The 13,568-nt window shown below is 38.0% G+C and overlaps 1 protein-coding gene across 1 annotated transcript in view; it reads left to right on the forward strand.

Moving 5' to 3' along the window:
* The window catches only part of DDX31 (DEAD-box helicase 31), a 99,873-nt gene that overhangs the window by 24,901 nt on the left and 61,404 nt on the right, over nucleotides 1-13,568 (forward strand). Inside the window, exons 2-12 of the mRNA XM_044663957.1 lie at nucleotides 1,486-1,754; nucleotides 1,872-1,947; nucleotides 2,849-2,892; nucleotides 3,719-3,789; nucleotides 4,886-4,950; nucleotides 8,352-8,396; nucleotides 9,749-9,790; nucleotides 10,582-10,646; nucleotides 11,472-11,591; nucleotides 11,717-11,823; nucleotides 13,084-13,319. Of these exons, the coding sequence (XP_044519892.1) occupies nucleotides 1,486-1,754; nucleotides 1,872-1,947; nucleotides 2,849-2,892; nucleotides 3,719-3,789; nucleotides 4,886-4,950; nucleotides 8,352-8,396; nucleotides 9,749-9,790; nucleotides 10,582-10,646; nucleotides 11,472-11,591; nucleotides 11,717-11,823; nucleotides 13,084-13,319 (1,140 nt within the window). The remainder of the gene's footprint in view (nucleotides 1-1,485; nucleotides 1,755-1,871; nucleotides 1,948-2,848; nucleotides 2,893-3,718; nucleotides 3,790-4,885; nucleotides 4,951-8,351; nucleotides 8,397-9,748; nucleotides 9,791-10,581; nucleotides 10,647-11,471; nucleotides 11,592-11,716; nucleotides 11,824-13,083; nucleotides 13,320-13,568) is intronic.

Raw genomic sequence — 13,568 nt, forward strand, 5'->3', positions numbered from 1 at the left:
ACTGGACATTAGTTCCAAGACAGAAGAGTGGTAAGGGCTAGGCAGTGGGGATTAAGTGACTTGCCCAGGCTCACACATTTGGAAGTATCTGAGATCAGATTTGAACCCAAGACCCTCCCATCTCTTAGTCTGACTCTCAGTCCACTGGGCTATCTAGTTGCCTCCTGTGAGGACTTTGAATGACAAGGAGAGGAGCTCTTAGAGGCAATAGAGAGAATCATTGGAGTACTTGAGCTTAACTCAGCATGAAAACTCCTTAAACTGGAGACTTTGGGTTTCTTTAGAATGAGTAAGTCCTATAGTTTATTGATATTATGAATATAAAATTACATAGATTGAAATTCTGTAGAAAGAAGATCTTCAATAATCAAGGGATCAAAGACTCAGATGCATATATTGGTATCTTTTTGAGGTTGGTAAAGATGAATAAAATAAGCTGATGTCTGAATAGAAGAGAACAACACATTAAGCAAAGAGGCAACACAGGCCAGGAGAGATTGAAGCTCCTCCTCGTAATAAGGAGATGAGACTCACACTGAGTTTCTGTGTAAGGTATTTGTGTACAAATAGAAGGGGAAGGCCAAAGAAATTAGATGTTTCTTCTAGAGGGAGTTTGAACACCAGGAATTTAACCAAACCCTGTCTGGAAATAATAATCAACCGACAACAAAATATTGAATGTTGTTAGCGGTTACAGGAGATCAGGTGGGGATTTGAAAGACAAAGAGGATTGGAAATAAGTGTGAGGGGGAGGTGATGGATGGAGAAGAGTTCTCATTTGGAATTGGAACTGAGAGTAGGAATTGTCTCCAACCACCTGAATCTGGAGGAGCAGCTTGAGGGATGAGGGATGCAGAGCTCCACACACTCTAGGAAAGAACAGTAATGAAGATTTTCCTACTCCCTGCAAATAAATAGGGGTATGGCTATCCCAGTCAGTTAGCTCCCTCATGCCTAGTCACAGACTTGCTTCATTACTACTCTGTTTATGTAGAGAAAATATCTGGGGCTATATTTCCCCTTACATCTTTCTCATGGAAATGGACAGAGATATGGATGTCTTTAGCGTGTACACTTTTGAAGGTTAGTTCTCTCCTCCCTTTTCAAAATGATTTCATTTGTTAAGATTTCGCTAGTTTGTGATCTTTTTCCTTCTTTAGGTCCACGATCCTGCCTTTAGGTCCTCAGCTACTTTATAACTGACAGCGGATGCTGAATCTAATTAGATGACTCTTGGTTTTGAAGACCTTTAGTTATTCTTCCTTGCCATTATTGTCTTTGTTCTATTCATTTCTTTCTTTCTTTCTTTATTTTTTCTTTTTTCTTTTTTTTTTTTTTTTTTTAGAAAAAAAATGCTGAGTCAGTGGAGATAATTGCAAACCTAAACTGTTGCTTGACATATGGACATAATGATCTCTGCAGGAAGGTTTCACTGTGTAGCCAGTGTTCACAGACCAATGCTTCTCCTGTTGGTCTTTTCTTTAGGGAGCACCAAAACAAGCAAAAACTACAAAAAGAAAGTTCCAAGGGGACAGTGAAGGACCCCCACCAAAACGAAAGAATGAAATATTCTTATCCCCTGCCAAGAAAACTGATGTTAAAGAAGTTGAAAAGACTGTGAAGGGAAAGACAGAAGGTCTGATTTCTCCCAAGAAGCACCCAGCTGTCCGTACTAATGAGGGACAAGTGGAGAGGCCGTTCATTAAGACTTCATCATTATTTAAAAACAACCCTGAAATTCCAGAAATCCACAGGTGTGTTCTATGGGTTGTTCACCACAGGGATCAAAGGAAATAAATGTAATTCTACTGATTTCACCGTTTAGCTGAGATGGAGGCAGGTTTCTTAAGTGTGTTGTTCCTCCTTTGCAGAGCTATGGTGAAGCAGGTACGGGAAAAAGTGTTTACTTCAGATTCTTTTCATGAGTTGGGCCTCCATCCACACCTGGTGAGTACCTTCTGGGCTTTCAGAAAGTTTTGCTTTTTGCCAAAATAGCTCCTTATTTTGGAAGACCTTTGTTTTACCCCAACTGTCTGTATAGACCTGCAGGTGAGGGAGGAGGAGGGACTTGATATGGAAAGAAACCACAATGTGGTTATTTTTGCTGCAGGTCAAGTTGGGCTCAGATTATTTCCATTATGCTCTGCTGGTACAAACTTAATGGCCTCAGGCTGTCATTTATTCAACAACAGTTTATTAATTGTCTGCCATGTGCATTGCCCTGTGGTCGATGTTGGGAGAGAAACAAAGATGAATAAGCCGGTCCCTGACCTCCAGGCTGTCTGTCTGCTGCCTTGGTGTAGAGATCATATGCAGGGAGGGACTGACGGCTGTTCTACCTAACTGCTGTTTTATTTATGATGTGTGAAAGAAATATGTAGTCCCCCTTACCTCTCCCTGCCGTATGTGCTTATCGGAGCAGTCACTGGAAGACAGAAGACGGTGGCCCTGGGTGTGAGAATTGAGAACATTTTGGCCTGAATAGGAAGTTCTGTTTGCAGAGGTTCAGAGGGTGAGGAATCCACTGTGCCATGCAGTCGCCCTAAACAAATGGACACTGTTTCTTCTTAGTAATGGGATGTTTACACTTCCTGTGAAGTGAGGGTCATAGAGTACACTCACTCTTGCATGGTCTTCTTCAGTTCAGCCTTAGCCCTGCTCAGTGGTTTTACATAAGCCATTTTTTCTACTTCACTATTTGAGCTTATAATGTTGGTATGAATCTGCTTTCCCTCAAATTGGTGCCATCTTCATTTTTCTCTTTGTTTCCTTTGCCTTCTTTAAATTCCATAGTTCCAAAGGAATATTAGTCTGTGAAAGTGCCTGATTTTGCTTCTTGTCTTCTTAGATTTCAACAATAAACTCTGTCCTGAAAATGACCAGCATGACCAGGTAAGAACTCCATATCAAAAATCAGGCTTCCATAGGACCCAGATGAGTGCTGCTAAATGAGATTTAAATGTAGCAAAGGGAACAGGAAGAAAATATTAAATCGAGCATGTTGTGAAGGAATGTCAGGTTAGCTAACCAGCCTTATGACCCTGGTTAAGTCACTAGCCTTTTAGTTTCTTCTTCAAATGAAGTAGTTAACCTAGATGATCTTTAGTGATTATTTTAGCTCTTCATTCTTTGAAGACTTTGGTACATCTTATTCTTTTGTGAGACTGCTTTTATTTCTGTTAGGTTATCAGTGATTTTCCTTTAATATAATGTGGTCAGAATACCAGCTTAGAGCAGTGCAGTTCACATGTGGAACTATTTCTGCTGGTTAATAATAACAAGAGTCAATCAGAAGGGATAGGAACAAATATTTGGTTTGAAGCAAAAGGATATTGAGGTCCTATGGTAAGTTTGGTAGGATGCTTACTCTTCCAAAGTTTCACATTTCAACTAAGTCCCAGAAATTGCATCTAAAAAAGTTTTTTGCTAACATACTCTGTTCTAAGCCTCTCATTTCCCCACCCCGTACAGAAGATAGGGTCTTGGATTTTCAAGTCTCTCAAGTTGGTAGTTGACATAACCGGTTTCATGGAATTCTACTTCTATATATACCTTGAAAGAGGAGTTAGATTTTATGGGAATTTGAGCCCATTGACCCAAGGATTTCCATCTTGTAGATACTAGGTCTTTCGTAAAGTAAGATCAGATAGCCTGTTTGCCCTGCAAATATTTCTGTGGTAATTTTTAATAAATAAATGCATCTTTTTCTCTACCATAGTGTTCAGAAGCAAAGTATTCCTTCGTTGCTAGAAGGCAGAGATGCTCTTGTAAGATCCCAGACAGGATCAGGTCAGAATTTAATTTTCAACTCTCTTTATTTGCTCATTATTCTTACAATTACATTGTAAAGTGTGTGTATGTGTGTATGTGTATGTATGTGAATTATATCACTAATTTTGTATGTTTAAAAAAAGGAAGGAGCCATTTGAATTTATCAAAATTAAGCATATTTAGAAACTAAACTATTATTGCTATTGTTCCAACTTACAGCTAGAGTCACATCACCCCACTTCTACATGCTTATGCTGTGTGCAGGGACAGATAGCTTCACCATAATGGAGTTTTACAGTTATGTGAATGTTGAAGAGAAATTAGCTATTGAGTAGGGAATTTTTCACTGATAATGATTTTGACATAAGAACGTACATTTTGGGGATGTTGTTCATTTTGTTTAGACATTGGAGATTTTTTATTTCAGTCTGATTTGCAGGTTCCTTGTTGAGGTCTCCATTGGAAACCCTTTTCCTCCTTTTTTCCATTGATGTGACTTGAGGGCTGTTCAGGTTGGTAGAAACCTAAAGTTTCTGCCATTTGTTGGTTTTTCATTGGCCTCTGTAGGCTCGTGGGTGGGTGGGGTTCCATCTGATTTTTAACAGACAGGCATCTTTTACACATCACAGAAATACCCGTGAAAGTGGCACTTAGTGAACCTCTTGCCTTTAGCTCATGGGAATGGTTAAGTATGACCTCAGGAAATGAGTTCCCTTCCAGTCGTTAAAGTTAGCCTTCAGTTCAAACACTGTTGGAACAATTTAGGAAATTTTACTTCTTATTTAGTGGATAAAGATCTAATGGCTTCCTAGCTACTTGAGAAGTCCTGAATTCACCAAAATGTAATCAAAAGGAGGTAGGAAGCTAATTGGATGTGGATTCCTCTTCAATCTGGTTTAACGTCCTTCTCCCCCCTCCTTTTTCCCCCTTTAAACTGAGGCCATCCATTTGTGAAAGTATGTTTTTCTTCTCTCTCTGGCCTAAAATCATAACATCACCAAAAAAATAGCACAGCATTTTTCCCTGGTGGCCTTCGATTTTATTTTCTGCAGGAGCTGAAGTCTGTAGCGTCCACTGCTTTTATTACTTTTACATTTATTTATTTCTTTAAAAGGTAAAACGCTTGCCTATTGCATCCCTGTGGTTCAGTCTCTTCAAGCAATGAAGTCGAGAATACAGGTTCGTATAAGTAAAATGTGTTTTTCTGTTATTGTTCACTATGAAAAAGCAGCTATCAAATTGAATCAGAACAGCCATATTGGGACTGATAGAATCTCTTTTCTCTGAGCAATGTTATATATGTTAAATCCAAATATTGCTAATCTCCCTGCTCATTGTAGGGGAGAATAATAGCAAATTTGTGATTCAGTGTTCTGCTTATATTTTTACTGTGAAAGCTAATCAGTTGTTAACTTAAGCAAAACATAACACCTTGATTGTAGCGACCATATCTAGCACTTCTTTATATCCCCAGTAGCAGCTTGCAAAGTGTTTTGCTCATGGTAGACACTTAATAAATATTTATTGATTTAATTTATAGGTTTGAGTAGAAGAACATGTAACTATGTTGAGAAATATAAGGATGAAATTCAAAAATAGGAATGAACATTATTTACTTAGAACTTATGATTATAAGAAGATACAGCAAACAAGTAATTAAATTTGACATCAGTTGTGTAAACAAGACTCTAATTAATGGTTTGCTAATTGATCTTCCCTCCTTTGGACATTATCTGAAATTTGTCTCTATCTGTGAAATATATTTGGTCAGTGTACTATACTGACAACCAGCAAATAAGCATTTAGTAATTGCTGTTAGGCATGAGTGTTTGGAGATACAAAGTGGAAAAAAATGAAGTAATTCTTCGTCTTAAGAGTATACACCAAGTTTGGGTTCCCATGTTGGCCTGTTAGTTTTACTTCCGGTGAAATTCTCCCCAGATCAAGTTGAATATCCAAAAATTCACACATCCTTCAAAATGGAGAACAGGTAAGTGAATGTGGATGCATCAGCATAAACCTACCACCTCTACAGAAAATAATTCTATGTGCATTTTACAAGTATCATCAAATTAATTTGTTCATTCAAAAGAGAAATTACTTAAGTCCCTATCGTGCGCAAGACATATACTTGGACAAAAATCAGTAACTATCTTAAGAAGAAAAATATTTTCATTGTCAGTATGACAATGGATATGAGGTAGTGGATAAAAAGCCACTCCCAGAAATGGGAAGATCTAGATTCAAGTCCTGTCTATGACATCCTGGCTTTGAGACTCTGGGCAAGTCATTTAACCTCTTAGTGTCCTGGCAACTCTCTGACTTTCAGTTACAGAGAAGGTACTAACCTGCATCAGTAGAGGGAATTCTTATTTGAGAGTTTCCCTATGTTGACGAATCAAGATCAAGTTGTTATTTTGTGGTTGACTATTGGCTGCTTGAATTTCTGGGCTTCTCTGTAAAGTAATTCCTTTCTGTCATACACAGAATATTTCCACAAATAACATTTGGGTGGTCTTCAACCAAGGAATTGGTCATCCAAACTCTTGGTTTTTGTTACCTATTTCTGATTGCTTATTATTGATTATTCATACTATATATCTTTATTGTTATATATTTTTATATATTAATCATGTAATGTATAATATAATGTATGATTATGATACGTATTTCATAATGCATATTTAATAGCTATATATGATGTTAACATTATTATATATGAATATATCTTCATTGTTACTTGCTGCCTCAGTTTATCACTTACTAAATTTAGGAAGATGTTAATTTTTTTCTGCTAGGCACTCTCATGTACTATAATAGAAACCCTTGAGGCTTTAATGTCAGAGAATATTGTCAAACTATTTTATGAAGTATTCTTTCTCTTTTTAAAATTCAATTTTATCTTCAGTTCCAAATTCTCTCCCTCCCTTTCTTCTTTCCACCCCCTGCATTGTGAAAACAAGAAAAACAAAACCCATCACAAATGTGTCAAGTAAGATAAAACAAATTCCTATGTTGACCATGTCTAATTTAAAAAAAAAAAAGAAAGAAAGAGGGGGCAGCTGGGTAGCTCAGTGGATTGAGAGCCAGGCCTAGAGACAGGAGGTCCTAGGTTCAAATCTGGCCTCAGACACTTCTCAGCTGTGTGACCCTGGGCAAGTCACTTGACCCCCATCGTCTACCCTTACCACTCTTCTGCCTTGGAGCCAATACAAAGAATTGACTCCAAGATGGAAGGTAAGGGTTAAAAACAAAAAAAAATTTAAAAATTAAAAAAAGAAAGAAAGAAACATGCACACAAAGTTTTTCTTAAGGTCAAGAGAAATGTCCAGTCTTTGACCTGGAGTGGGCCTTAAAGGTCCCTTAGTCCAACCTTTTCTTTTTACAGATGAGGCTGAAGCTCACAGAGGGGACATGATTTGTCCACATATCTGGGATTTTGTTAATATAGAAAGCTGCTGGGGAAGGAACTCCTCCTAGTACAGAAAGGCAACGTTAGCCTCAGAGTTGGTTGGGTCATTGATGGGTTAAGTGCTGTGTCCATGGTTCTGTTTTGTACATCCTAATCAGAACTGGAACTCCAGGCCTCCCAATTCCAAAGCCAGTCCTCTGCCCATGGTACCATATTCCCTTAACCGACATGGTTTGATTTCTTTCATGTTCAAATCTATTAGTAAGTCATGAAATGGGATTGGAGGAGCCCACTATAATTGTTGAAATACTGCACTTTTATTGTACCAATCAAATCCTACTATATTAAATGACATTGCATGAAAAATCTCTATAATCATATTTTCTTTTATAAGTGTTGGCTTCCTGGGAGGGGAATGTGGGGAAGTAAACATTGGGAAATGCAGGTAACATGAAAACTATATTTTTTATATATCAATAAAAATTAATTTGAAAAAAATTTAATTTCTAAGCCATAATATACATTTTAAAGTTACATTCAAAGCAATAAAATTCTAATGTAGACAAAATAATCAGAAAGTAGAATTGATTATAAAAGAACTTGACCTACAAGAAATACGTCTATGGAGAAATCAAACCACTAAACAGATTCTTAAATTACTCTGGTGATAGGATTAAACTATGCTTCTTTTCTATATTTTTACTTTTTTCCAATGATTTTGTTCATGATTTTTTACTCTATCCATCCCATGTCCATAAGAAATTACCTTTTTTTTTTTCTTTATCTCCCTCAGTATGTATTAACACCATTTGAAATTAGGGTTTCTATTCTTACCTAATAGTATGTTGATATTCTTGTATTAGACTATTTCACATTTTACAGTATAAATTTCAGCATAGTCTCATGAAGGAAATATTAAGGAGAGAAAAACTGCTTTGAATTCCATCCTTATATTCATTTATTTTCATCATCAGCGAGCAGGGACTATTTTTTGCCTTGTGTCTCCCCTATTTAGCACAGTGCCTGACATATACCTGGTACTTAATAAGAGTTGATTTGCTCCTTCAAGGCATTGGTGATTTGGGGTCTTTTAATCATGCAGCATTAAGTTCTCTTTGTATGCATTGAACTCATTATTCCTTGTTTTATTTTCTAACCCTATCAACAGCGCAGCGATGGACCCTATGCCCTGGTATTAGTACCAACAAGAGAGGTAGGCTGTCTGACTCTCAAGGTTAATCCTAAGCAAGTATTTTCAATGTTGTCTTATTGAGTTTCAAACTTTTCTTTTTACCCCCTGAATATTTCCTCCCTCAAAGCCAACAGATGTGGGCAAACTGTCACATACACCTTTACCTATTTCTTCCCTATTTTTCTGAAATTCTTCCTTTCTCACTCTATTATTCCTTCTGGAAATTTATGAAGAAAATTCAGCTGCCAAAGTATAGACATGAGTTTCCTTATTGTCTGAAAACCAAGTGAAGTTTTATGAAAGCTTCATTCCTTAAAATGAGGTAGAAACCCATTTGTATTTTGTTGCCCCCCCAAGCAGGGCTTCCCCACTCAACTTAACCCCAAAGCAAGATCAACATGTATTTCTTTAAAACAGTTTTTAAGAAGCCACTCCTGCCAAAAATCTTACTTATTTCCTAGAACTGGGAGCCTCCCAAGATTTTTCTTCCTTAAAATTCTCTCCTATATAATTTACTTTATTTGCCTACAAAGGCAATTTCAGAACAGGGTGTCAATGTTTTCTAATCAAATGCTAATAACTTTCTGTGCAAGAGAATTGATCCGCAGGTATCTAATTTGGGGGCACAGTCTTTTATACAACCTACAGTGCAATATCTCAGCTCAATTCCAGGAAAGGAGAAGGCACTGAAGCTATTTAAATTTTTACAACAGCAAACTTGTTACTTCCCTATGATGCTTTATGAATACTAAGCATGTGGAAACTATGTAAGCTTGGTTAAAGTGATACTGTCAAGACCTTTTTGGTGGTTGTTAAAGGGTGATAATTAATCTCATTTTTACTTTCTTTGACTCCCAGTGCTTTTTTGCAGACTTGGGAAATGAACATCCATCTCTCTACCTTAAAATATTAAAATTCCCTTAGTTGTTCACTCAGAAGACAGTCAGCTGTTCAACCTTTGTAGCAAAGTTTCTAAGTGTTAACCTGTTGCATCACCATTCTGATTTTGTTTCTCGAAGGAGTCAAATCCAGGTTGACTTTGTTTCATTTCCTTCTATATTTGTGTACCAAAGATGTCTAAATGCTTGTGTGGTGCTCTGGGAATTTGAGCCAGCAGAGGGAGCACAAAACACTATTTTTGTGTAAGTCTAAGAAATAGATGTGGGGATGTGTTTACCCTCTCTCTTCCACTATACTCTCCATGGGTTTCAGAACTAGTATATGAGGGAGGGGACAGTTAGTGTAGATAGTGTTTATCTTTTTTTCTTGAATTACTTATTATAAGTTTTCATTTGGGTCAGAATTGAAATACTAATCACTTTGTTCTGCCTCTCTTTTTTAAAATATCTACCTCACCTTTTTGATATTTGTAGCTGGCTCTACAGAGCTTTGATACCATCCAGAAACTGCTTAAGGTAAGGAAAGCCATAAGCTGAGTCGTAGCCTTCAGTTTTTTCAAAGTAAGGAAACAAACACACCTTAAAAACTCAGGAAAAGATTTTTGTTTCCTCTATTCCTTGATCTTCCATCATATTCTACTGGAGAGCCACTCGTCCCAATTTTGGAATTAGAAGGATTTTGCCCCTGTCACTTGCATCAGATATTGGCCACTGCTAGATTCTTGGCTCTTGCCTGGTTGATTATTGGTATCCTTCATTGCTTATATTCCCTCAAAATGTTCACCATGACTAATTGTGCCAGTGAGCATCTGAAGCAACTTTAAAAGCTGTAATCAGTGTTTGTTTTATGAGACCAAGGAAAAGAGTGCAAAATCTCAATTTCTGGCAAGACCAGACTAGAAAAGTCCATTTTCCCCATTGGTTAGGTATTGGGAAGAATGCTTCATTAAATTTTTTTACCATAAGCAATAGACTTGTGAAACTTGTTTTTCCATCTATGTTATAAGGAGAAGAGCAGTAACCATTTGAAGCAATGGAAAAAATGAATACATTTCTATCCTCTTATAGATGGAAAGCCTGTTGTGGAATTAAAATTTCAGTTACTGCCAGTCTTAACTATGAGTATTGTAATGCCTGTGTGTTGTATATCTCCTATTAGGCCTAGTACAGCACAGTGGTAGGCATGGAATCTTTTTCCTGATTTGTTTAAAGGAGAAAAAAAAATACTTTTTAAGATTTATCCTTGTAATTTTGATTTAAAAAAAAAAAAGCTTTATATTAATCTTTAACTGTTCCCTCCATTGCAGCCATTTACCTGGATAGTGCCCGGAGTGTTAATGGGGGGAGAGAAGAGAAAATCAGAAAAGGCCAGGTAGGAACAAACAAAATTCTATTTTGGGGTCCCACTCCTTTCATTGCATCCCTTTTAAAATCATTCTTACTCATGGATCCTTTAAACCAGAAGAGAAGCTTCTCTCAAGCTGTGTGCTCTATGGTTCCAATACAGAAGAAGCTATCAGGTCAGCAGGGAGCAGTCACATTCAGACAGTTAGGTCTGTTTTTAAAATATTGGTGAGCTTTCTGAGGTAATGTTCCCTAGGGTGGTTAGTAGTAGTAGTTAGTAGTAGTGGTAGTAGTAGTAGTAGTAGTAGTAGTAGTAGTAGTAGTAGTAGTAGTAGTAGTAGTAGTAGTAGTAGTAAAGTTTCTTTTTTTGTTTGTTTGTTTGTTTGTTTGTTTTTTAAATTCAGCATCTACATTGGTTCTTAATACCCTATTGCCTTCTCTGCAATAAGACCAGGTGGAAAATTGTCACTAGAAGAAAAGTCCAAATCATTTGTTTGCTTGTTTTTTCAATCTTTTGTATTGTTTTGTAAGTTGATAATTGGTCACAATGTCGAAATGCGCCTACATTCTTTAACCTGAAACCCAGTTATCTAATATTGTTCTTGGCTTTTAAAAATTATGTTCAGCAAGATAGAAAGGTTGCAGAAGACTGTTTTAACTCAAATGCAACTCGTTAACCATATATTTTCATTTTGTCTGTTGGATTGAGGGACTTCTCATGATTTTATGGCATATGCAATACTACTCAAAAAACCAAATTCACTTGTAATCTTTTATGTTTTTTCTTGAGATATCTACTGATATAGATACATTTTGTTTACTCCATTTTGGGGGGTATTTTTTTTTTAAACAGACTACGTAAAGGGATAAACATCCTAATCTCCACGCCTGGGCGTCTGGTAGATCACATTAAATCCACCAAAAACATTCATTTCAGTCGAATCCAGTGGTTGATTATTGATGAAGCAGACAGGTGAGCTTCCTTTTGCTCAACCCACAGGCTTTATAGGGAAGTGTTTTCTGTTTTAATCTCTGTAGCCCACAACCTGACTCATTTCCCTTAACATAAATGGAAATTCCTCTCTCTTGCAATGTCAGGATCCTGGACTTGGGTTTTGAGAAGGACATCACAGTGATTCTCAATGCCATAAATGCAGAGTGTGAGAAACGTCAGAATGTCCTTTTGTCAGCCACTCTCACTGAGGGTAAGTTGGATGGTGTTGGCAATGTCTTCATTTTTAATGTAAATAACCTGAATTATTAACTGAAATGAATGTGACACATATACACACCCATATGGGGATTACTAACTATAACTAGTACCTTAGAGGGAATCACACAGTAGAAGGTGGGACCTATGTAGGGAGAATGCACCATATAGAAACACCAATGGCTCCATTAGTTGGCTTTGCTTCAGTGCTTTTCTTTATTCTGTGGAGGGTTTCCATGACGGGTACAGTGAGCAGCAAAACCTGAAGAATCCAGTCTATCAGGAAAGACTACAAAGAAGAGAAGAGCCCTGGTCTGGGAGTCCTGTGACCCAACTTCAGATTCAGGCTCTTGTGTGACTGGAGCAAGTTATCTCTCCTCACTGAGTCTCAGTTCCCTCATCTGAAAAACGAGAATATTGTCTTCAAAACCCTTTTTAACTCTAAATCTTCTGGTCTCTGTGGATTCAGGATGTGCTCTCTGAGAGCAGCCCATTGAAAATAGGCATATAAGAGGCAGCTAGATGGCTCAGTGGATAGAGAGAGAGGTTCAAATGTATGCTTTGACACTTCTAGCTATGTGACCTTGGGCAAGTCACTTAACTCCATTTGCCTAGACCTTACTAAGACAGAAGGTAAGGGTTAAAAAAAAGAGAGAGAAAATAGACTGTTAAAAAAAAAAACCCAAAACACCAAATCTTATCTTCATTGTTCTCAAGTGTGTGTTTAATGTAGCCTTTGTCCCTTGGACTGTTGTTAGCCACCCTCATTTCTGTTGAGCTTTCCACCATCACTGTTTTGATCCATTTTAAAGGTGAAGAACCTAAAGGCACAGAAATATTAAATGATCTGCCTTATCAAGGTCATATATTCAGTTACTGACCAAATAGTGACTAGAACCCAGCTTTTCTGACTCCTAGCCCAGTGCTCTAACCTTCAGCCTTTGCAGGAAACTCGCCTATGTGCCTGTACATGCAACGTGCATGCAACATGGGGGAGTGGGGCGGAGTGGCTCTGCCCCCATAGGGTAATGTTATAGGCATGAGTGCATTAACACTAGATTATAAAAGCTGCCGTTGGAAAGAGGCCCCACTAAAAGTCCTAATATCCTAAGGAGGTGGTGTATGTGAGAGAGACCCATTTCACATTGTGGAGTAATAAGACAAAAAAATAGCTAACATTTTAAGGTTTGCAAAGCTCTGTACATGTTCTCTTATTTGATTTATCACTGGTTTCTCCATTTCCCCCTGATAAAAGGTGTAACGAGGTTGGCAGATATCAGTTTGCACAATCCAGTCAGTATTTCTGTATCAGATGAAGCCTGTGACCAACGCACAAAAGGATACAAAACAGCCGCAGAGTCCGGTCACCTAGGAGCAAGTGCTGAGCCGGACAGCTTTGCCGTGCCTGAGAAACTCCAACAGCACGTGACGCTGGTGCCCAGCAAACTGAAGCTCGTCACGCTAGCAGCCTTCATTCTCGGAAGATGCGAGGTGAGCCCGGGGCCCGGGCCTGCTCAGCCTTTAGTCTGGATCGGGGAAGAACGAGCCAGACGTCCACAGGGGTTGGGCCTCGATAGAAAGCTGCCCAGCAGCTGAACGTGTCTGTTTTTTCAGGCTGCAGCCTCATGAGTAATTCTGGCATTGTATTTAGGCATGTACAGGAGGGCACTTACAGTCGTGATGTGCAGAGTGAAGCACCCCCCAAAAGTCTCTCTCCAAAGACTGATGTTGATGACATTA

This window comes from Gracilinanus agilis, chromosome 2 (assembly GCF_016433145.1).
Source record: "Gracilinanus agilis isolate LMUSP501 chromosome 2, AgileGrace, whole genome shotgun sequence".
NCBI lineage: Eukaryota > Metazoa > Chordata > Mammalia > Didelphimorphia > Didelphidae > Gracilinanus > Gracilinanus agilis.